We start from the raw sequence: 9,177 nt of genomic DNA, 5'->3' as shown, positions 1-9,177 counted from the left end.
TAAACTACAATCTTCTACACTTCCTGGGTCCGTATCCCTCTATTCCCATCCTATTCATGTATTTGTCAAGATACCCCTTAAATGTCACTATCGTCCCTGCTTCCACCACCTCCTCCGGTAGCGAGTTCCAGGCACCCACTAACCTCGGCGTAAAAATCTGCTGGGGATTCTCCGTTCGAGCCGGCACTTAGCCGCTGAAACGGAGAATCCAGCCCACAGACTTTGCGGATGAATGAGACTTACAGGAGCTGCTAACTCTCAGTTGCTTAGGGTACTACTGATTTCAATGATCTCACCAAATGGATCGAGGTAAAAATCTTACCCCTCAGCTCAACTCACTTGTTCTTTATTTCTTGCCACTAAACCCAATATTTAATTCATGTTTGTCATGGCTTGGGTGCCTTGAAGTGCTGCTTTTATTATCATGTGAATCTCATCTCCCGAATCTCTGCTTTTATATCATCCAAACTTCCTCCATTCAAAGCAAAATTATCACTTTGATTTTTACCAAATTGTACCACCTTACATTTGCTGACGCTGAATTCCACCATCTCATAAATGTCCCCATGTACTGCACTGTGGCGGGAGTTACTGTATGAACAGAAGTGGCCCCAGGGTAGAAACCATCTGGAATTCTATTATGGACTTTTGGCCACTATGAGAAGCTGCTGTTAATTCTTAAACTCGGTTACCAAGAAGTGAACCCAATTTGCTACCCAAGCCCTCATTCCACTCTTTGGAATTGCTTCACCTGAGGTTCGAATACGCAACTTTTGCACAATCTATGCATCCCATCAGAATATACTGGAGTTTCTGGTCACAGCATTGTTCCCAAACAGCTGTCCCTCCCATTGTTTAGCAAACCCTGATGGAGTTGGCACTGGCGAACCACTGTCCTGCCACAGCTGCTGGGGACATGTCCTGAGGAATGTTGGCTCCGTCCTGTTGGAGGCCTGGGACGGGGGATTTTACCTGTTCACGATTGGCGATGAAAGTGTATTTGGAGCTTAAAGGTGATTTCACCACAATAAAATACGACCAGTGGAACAGCCATCTCATTCAAATCGAGCACTGAATAACACACCTCCTTTGGAAGGAGCGCCAGACTGGGGAAGCAGGGCTCAATTTTGATTGGTAGTCTTTTTTGCGGTTCCTGTGGCAACGTCATGTGATTGACAGGCAGTTGCCCAGCCCGAGGCAGTCTCATCACTGGGTACTGCTTGAGTTTGGCAGTAATACTGCAGCAATGGAAAAGCTCTTGGAGGATGCATTCGTTTTGTTTGGCATATTTGCTATGTTCTTTTTTTCTCTAAAAGTAGTGAAATGCCTGAAGTATTTTGTACTTACCAAGTGGCTTGGAGTACCGAATTCCTTCTTCAATTCCTTGGGCGAATGGGCAGGTAGCATTGTTTCGCATTATTCCCAGCTATGGTTAGTACGGATGTGCCAATGTTCAGCAATTAATGGACATGTACCAAGTTTCGAATTTTCAACCTGGCGTGAATTTCCCATCCTATTCATGTTCGCGGTACTAGAGCATCCTCCGTTTTTTTTTGTAGGTGTAAGTTCTAAAACGCAAGGTGATTGATATGATCGACTTTTAACATCTTGCATAAGTTTTTATTTCGTTTGCATTTCATGGGGAAGGGGCTGGTGGTAGGGAAGCGGAGGGAAGAAATTAGAATTCCCGAATTTGAAAGGAATAAAGGATCGGAATCTGTGGCGTATTTGAGTTGTGCCCAATCATTCTGAAACGCAGACCAAATTCTGGTGGAACTGCGGGGTGGCAGGATATGTATCTGCCACAAGGCGTGAATCGCAAAAGATCTCATGACACTGTTCAAAGAAGAACATGATGTTCTCCTCCATGTCCAGGACTATATTTGTCCCATAATCGCCTCCAAGTGGGTGATCTGATCGTTATAACATTGTTTCTTATGGAAAGTTACTGTGTTCAAATTGGTGTTGGATTCTCGAAAAAGTTAGCCTGGTTTTACAGTGGGGGTTGACATTGTCTGGTGTGTGACATTAGACCCGAGTCTCCATTTGTTAACCCATTGCAAATCCGCATATGATGGACCTGTGGGGGCACTGGCTTTGTGCCCCGCTCACTTGTCCCGAAGGCACTTGGCTCTATTCTTCTCAAATGTTGCCATCGCTTAATGACAGAGACTTCTCTATTTGGGTCTGTTCAAAGTTTTTCCCCACCCTGCGAATTTGGGATCCACTTTGCAAACACACTCCAAAAAAAACTTGGCTGTTAAGTGCTTTGCAATGTTCGGAGGCTGTACAACTTTATTATTTTCTGATTTAATAAGTACCTAAATGATATAAGTATCTTCCAGTTAACATGTTTGAACAATTCTTTAACTTTCCACAATACACATCAAGTTATAAAAATAATAACTAAAAACAAACCTATGCCTTACCATTGAACTTCAGGGAGGTCATACTCACGCCTCACCAAAGCTGCCTGACTACATAATACACAACAGTGCACATCACAGGCTGCGTGAATTCTGCTTTCCCCAGTTTGCTTCTTCCTCCAATTTGACTATCTCTCCCTCCCTGTCACCTCTCAAACCAATGTCCACCCTTCCCCCTCCTAGTTTGTCCCCGGTGCTATTGACAGTTTATTGGCTTATTTTTTACATGGTCCCAAGCAGTCATCACCACAACCAGCAATGTTTCTAAATAATGTTGAGGCGGGGGTTGCAGGGGAAGTCCAAAAGGGCTCAGACAATGCAGTGTGGCTATAAGCCGTAAGAGCTGGGTACTGGCTCATCTCCTCCCTCATGGGCAGTCCCTCGGGATTGAGGAGGAGTTGCTGCCACTCCGATTTGATGCATTCTGAAATGATGAATAAGTCCAATGTGTGATCTGTAGACTGGTGCTGGAGTAGTTGGGTAGATGAGATGTTTGGTGGTTTAGTTATCCTAAACAGCCATAAAATATTGCTCATCCCCAATTCTGGGCACCACATTTGAAAAAGGATGTCAAGGTGCAAAGATGATTTCACTGGATTGGAAGAAAGACTTCAGTTACATGTTGAGACCAGAGATTGTTCTATTCAAAATCATACAGGATTTTGATGAGAGCAAATAAGGGGAAACTGCCTCCAGTTTCAGAAAGGTTGATAGCCAGAGAATACAGATTTAAGGTTCTTGGTAAAAGGAAACATTTCCTCATTTTTCCAATTAAGAGACCGCCTCCGGAAGTGCTGTCCTGTTAGGGATGACAGGCAGGATATGCACCTATTTGGGCCAATGGGACAACCTGCAGCACTGTCCTGCTGGTAGGACTAGGAAAGGTGGGTGCTGCCACAGCAGGCAGCAGAAGGCGAGCATACCTCCAGATGGAGCGGCCTTCTAAAGATATCCATGCCCTGTGGCAGAAGTGGTTCTGGGTTGGGAGGGGTTGGGTGGGGATGCTTGTATAAATAAAAGAGGCTTCGCTGGCACCTTGGCCTGACACAGGAATGTTGCTGCCACAAGCCCATTGTTGGCAACACACCTTGGGATCTGTGCGCCACCCACAAGACCCTGGTGGCATTCCCAATCCCATGTGGCCAGTTAATTGGCACTGATTGACTACCTGCTGCTGCTGGGCAGGTAGCCGCCTCTATTACCCACCTATCTTTGGCAATATCAGCAGGATGTGGCATCAGATGGCTGACCAGATATACCATGTTTAAAAGGGTCAACTGCCCCTCACCCGGTTCCAATCCACCACCAAAGTCACCTCCGTGTGACAGATAAAATTCTGTCTATTAACCGTTTATCTCACAAAGGTGCTGTCAGTCAGGCTGAGTGTTTCCAGCATTTTTGGACTTTATTTTGGATCTACAGTATTTTGATTTTGTAATTGCTTCCAAGTCGGAAGGGTGATCATGAATAAAGGTCAATGACTTAGTATGGTGGGTAGAAGGACAGTGAACTTGAAAGAGAAGAGGGCTTGATGAATTGAGATGGAAGTTGATATTGTTTTGGAAAGTGAGAGAAAGTCATAAGTGTGATTTCTTTTTGATATTGCCACTGTGGTGTTAAGTGCGGGGCAAGCGATGGAAGGTGTAGCCAGATGCGAAGCTTTAGTATGTTGGAAGATGCCATCACCATCAGCAAAGTTTCCATCAAGGCCAAAATATTGGTGCAATCATCCACAATAAGCTCATGGATGGCAAGTGTCTTTTGGCGAGAGTTACAGAGAGGGGTGTTGATACCAGGTCTGCTGGCAGTGTCTGTAAATCAGCCCGGAGGTTGGCAAGAATAACACCCAGTTGGTGAGCTGAATGGGAAGGCCAGTGAAAATAGGATGTGATAATTTGGGTTGCTGCTCTTTATGAGATAGTGTTCCTTGTGGGCCTTATGGAAGATGGCAAGTGAGACACAGAGGAAATCAATAGGCTTATCAAGCAGGAAGCCAACTCTGGGATCGCAGCAAAGAACAGGAAAGTCCAGGACTAATTAAGGCTTGGGGTAGGGATTTGCAGAGGGATGGGGTAGGGGATTATAGTGCCTGAGTGGGGAGAAATGGAAAGAAAGAAGGAAGAAAAGGATAACAAAGGAATGAAATTGCTTTGGAGGCAAATAGAAGTCATCATAGAATTATTGAATCCCTACAGTGCAGAAGGAGGCCATTCGGTCCATCAAGTCTGCACCGACCCTCTGAAAGAGCACCCAACCTAAGGCCACTCCCCTGCCCTATCCTCGTAACCCCAACTAACCTGCACATCTTTGAACTGTGGGAGGAAACCGGAGGAAACCCATGCAGACATGGGGAGAAAATGGCAACTCCACACAGACAGTCTCCCAAGGCCAGAATTGAACCCACGTCCCTGGTCATGTGAGGCAGCAGTGCTAACCACTGTACCACCGTGCCGCTCAAATCATTAACTTGCATTAAATTGATGGGAATCGAACGTTAGTCAGAGGTACCATGCCGAGATAAAGTTGACATAGTGACAGTGTCAGCTTAGAGCATTGACAAGTTGCATTAAATTGATGGGAATCGAACGTTAGTCAGAGGTACCATGCCGAGATAAAGTTGACATAGTGACAGTGTCAGCTTAGAGCATTGACAAGTTGCTGTCTAGGTTCAGAGGCATATGCAGAGGGAAAGAGAGTTTAGAAGCAGGATAGAGTTTTTTGCTGGTTGCACTGCCGAAGTTATTTCCGTGGAAATGAAGAACCAGGAAATGTGCAGAATCAGTTGTTAGGCAGATAAATGGAGGTGAAGCTGAAGGTGATGAAGAGCTAGAAACAGTGGCTGAATGGACTGCGGCTCAGAAGACTGAATTTCTGAACAAGAACCACATTGGCAAAATAAAGTGGAAATACCAGTAAATCTCAATTAACCTCAACAGGTAGAGCAAGGGAAAGGCAGGCGGGAAATAAAGAAAAACTTGTAAAATAATTAGGTGGACAGGAGACAGTTAAATTACAGAAGTGATAGTGAGAGATAAAATATAATGAGAGAAATAAACTTTTGGCACCCAGAATGTATGATAGAGAAGTGGAGCATGTAAAATAAAATGTTTGCTGAGCAACTTAATAGAACCGGAATGTGGTGAAACTGGACATAAAGGAAGACTTTCACAGTCTGCCCCTGTTCCTGCAGTCTTTCCTCTTTTTGAGAATGTTGTCTTGTTTCATGTCTCTTAACCTCTTGTTCTTTATTGCGCAGCCAAATACCATAACAGACCTTTGCAGACATTCACAGCTTTCCTCCATCAGCTTCTGCATTGAAAGACTTCTCATTCTCATTCTCTTCAATTTCCATCCCAATTCATCATGCCCTCTTCCCTGAGCTGACTGTCCTCATATGCTTCCTAATCTCTCTCCCCAGCCCATATTGAGAGCCAGCCCCTTTACATGGCCTCACCACTCCCATTGTGTCAATCACAGATAAGACCATCTATGATCTTGTGTTGCTTGCCCACACATCCTCTTTGCCCTTCCCAACCCTACTTCATCAAGTTTCTGCCCCTCAAAAAAAATATTTTCAGTTCACTTAACATTGCATTTCAAAATCCTGCCTGTCCAGCAGTTTGCCCTCTATTTAACAACATTTTTATAGTTACTGGAGTACTGTGGCCTCACCTCTACCTTTGATGTCCTGGCCCCCATTAACAGTATTACTCTCTCTCACCATGGCAATGCCTTCATCTCTACTCCTTAGTTCCAAGGCATCCAGATTTTAACAGATATGGCGGACAACTGATTTAGTCGTTCATGCGACATCTAGCTGGACCGTAAGGCATCCTTGTGTCATGCTCTCTATTTAAAGATCATCCTGGAATACAAAGGTAATGGCCAGCTTCTGTTCTCTATGAAAAGTTGTCTTCTTAAGCCACTCACCCCGTCTCCTTCTCATCTCCAACAAGATTAACACCATCCGATCAGCCGCCAGCTCTAATAATTTTAACCCTTTCCCTTGCCTCCTGGGCCACATTTCCTTTAATGTTCACCCCTTGTCCTAAATTTCCATCTTTCTCTAGTTTCTCTCCTATCTCTCCCCTGCCTTCTCTGAACTCAATCTGTCCAAGGGATCCACTTCCTATTCCTTTAACATTTTTCCCATTAAACAGCTGACAACCTAACCTCTTGTCCCCAATGTTGGCTGATGTTAATGGTTCTTTCTTCTCAGGTGCTGTCCCCTCTCCACCAAGAATCAACTTTGACGCCACTGTCCTTGTAAACTCTGTTTGAATCTCTCCGATCAGATTTATACCCATGCCATCATAGCAAAACAGCTCTTGTCAGAGTCACAAATGATATCCTATGGGGGCGATTTTCCAATATGGAGCCCAAGTGTTCGCGTTTCATGACGGCGCGAACTGGGCCCGGGTACGACCGATTCTGGCCCTCACAGGGGGCCAGCATGGCGCTGGAGCGGTTCATGCTGCTCCAGCCTCCTTTCCCGGCACAAATGGGTGCCGCGCCAACGGCGCATGCGCAGTTGGGCTGCGCGAACCTGTGCATGCGTGGGGGACCTCTAGCGCGCCGGCCCTGACTCAACATGGTGTTGGTGTTCAGGGGCCGGCCGCACAAGAAAGTAGGCCCGGGGGGGGGAGAGGCCGGCCCGCCGATCGGTGGCCCCGATCACGGGCCAGACCCCATTGGAGGGCCAGCCCGGTGAAGGAGACCCCCTTCCCCCCCCCACAGGCCGACCCTCGACCGTTCGCGCAGAGTTCCCGCCGGCAGCGATCAGGGGTGAATGGCGTCGGCGGGACTCTGTCGTAACCGCTCGGCCCATCCGGGCCGGAGAATCGGCGGCCCCGCCGATTCCAGCGGCCCGCGACCGGTGCCGCGACAAACGCGGCAGCGCAAATGGCGCCGATTCTCCGCACCTCGGAGAATCGCGCGCCGGCATCGGGGTGGCGTGGCACGGTTGGGGCGATTCTCCGGCCCGGCGCGTGGCTCGGAGTATCGCCCCCTATGTGTCTGAAAAATGTAAACTGCCCTCATCCTTCTCAACCTGTTTGCAGCCTTTCACGTGGTCCGCACAATCATCATCCAACAGCTTTCCACTGTCATCCAGCTGGATCAAACTGCACTTATCTGGTTCCATTCTTTTCTATCTAGTTGTAACATACAATGGTTTCTCTTCTGGCTCCTGCACCATTACGACCAGCCCTCCACCCCCACATCCCATCTACAATCTGCCTCTGAGCAACATCATCCACGTGTACGCTAACAACACAACTTTATCTCAGCGCCATTTTAGCGTACACAATTAATATTTTCCAATTAAGCGGAAATTTAGCGTGGCCAATCTACCCACCCTGCACATCTTTGGGTTGTGGGGGAGAAACCCACACAAACAGGGGGGGAATGTGCAAACTCCACACGGCCAGTGACCCAGAGCCGGGATCGAACCTGGGACCTCGGCGCGTGTGGCAGCAGTGCTAACCACTGCATCACCGTGCTGCCCCTCTCAGCATCACCTCTATTGACCTCTAAATTATCTCTAATCTAACAGACTGTGTTATATTAGAACATAGAACATACAGTGCAGAAGGAGGCCATTCGGCCCATCAAGTCTGCACCAACCCACTTAAACCCTCACTTTCATCCCATCCCCATCACCCAATAACCCCCCCCTAACCTTTTTGGTCACTAAGGGCAATTTATCATGGCCAATCCACCTAACCACCTAATATATATTACAATATTGTAATATATATATTACTCTTTTTGTCTAGCCGAGTTGTTGAAATTTGAACGTAGTCTTCCAGTGATGATAAAGTAATTTAATGAGTAATATAAAATAATCTTGTGAGTTCTTTTTACTTAATACTAAACTAGTAAACAAACAAATAACTGTAGATTAAACTATTAAATAAGATAATGCTAAATATTGATATCTATTAACTTCTTCTCTCTAGCTATGTACTCTCTGCAATCCAGACACACTCTCCTCTAGGAAAGAGCGGGAAAACCTTTATGTAGGTCCTGATATTGTGGCCATCTAGTGTTCAGTTGCTTGTACTAGCTTAACATAGTCTGATCATGTATTACTACATACACAGATCACTACAGATGCTTTCTGACACTCAGTACAGGTTGGGCTTACATTTCCTCAACTAAATAATGGGAAGACTGAAGCTGTTGTCTTTGGTCCCCATGTCAAATGCGGTTCTCAAGCAATGGTGGGGCCGGCATGTGACAGTAATCATGGGTGACTTTAATCTACAGGCAAATCCAGTTTTTACATAGTACCATTTTATTGGAAATGCGGAGGAAGATGCAAATAACTTCCCAGAAATGCTAAGGAATCAAGGGTCTAGTGAGAAGGAGGAATTGAAGGAAATTAGTATTGTTAGAAAAATAGTATTTGAAAAATTACTGGGACTTAAAGTCAATAAATCCCCAGGGCCCAATAATCTACATCCTAGGGTGCTAAAGGAGGTGGCCACAGAAATAGTAGATGCTTTGGTTGTCATCTTCCAAAATTCTGTAGATTCTGGAACAGTCCTGGCAGATTGGAGGATAATAAATGTAACCCTGCTATTTAAAAATGGAGGATGGAGAAAACAGGGAAATACAGACCAGTTAGCCAAATAAGGGAAAATGCTCAAATCTATTTTTTAAAATCAATTTCTTTTCCAATTAAGGGGCAATTTAGTGTGGCCAATCCATCTACCCTGTACATCTTTGGGTTGTGGGGGTGAGACCC

General features: G+C 45.8%; 1 protein-coding gene across 3 annotated transcripts in view; it reads left to right on the top strand.

The window, feature by feature from the left end:
• The first annotated feature begins 1,287 nt into the window (after window positions 1–1,287).
• Window positions 1,288–9,177, top strand: part of hsd17b3 (hydroxysteroid (17-beta) dehydrogenase 3) — a 140,940-nt gene continuing 133,050 nt past the window's right edge. For all 3 annotated transcript variants that reach the window (XM_072516742.1, XM_072516743.1, XM_072516741.1), the window contains exon 1: window positions 1,288–1,400. In XM_072516742.1, the coding sequence (XP_072372843.1) occupies window positions 1,295–1,400 (106 nt within the window). In that variant the 5' untranslated portion in view covers window positions 1,288–1,294. The remainder of the gene's footprint in view (window positions 1,401–9,177) is intronic.

The sequence above is a fragment of the Scyliorhinus torazame genome, chromosome 9, assembly GCF_047496885.1.
Source record: "Scyliorhinus torazame isolate Kashiwa2021f chromosome 9, sScyTor2.1, whole genome shotgun sequence".
Lineage (NCBI taxonomy): Eukaryota > Metazoa > Chordata > Chondrichthyes > Carcharhiniformes > Scyliorhinidae > Scyliorhinus > Scyliorhinus torazame.
Note: the sequence above shows the minus strand (reverse complement) of the source record. Positions and strands in the feature narration are given on the sequence as shown.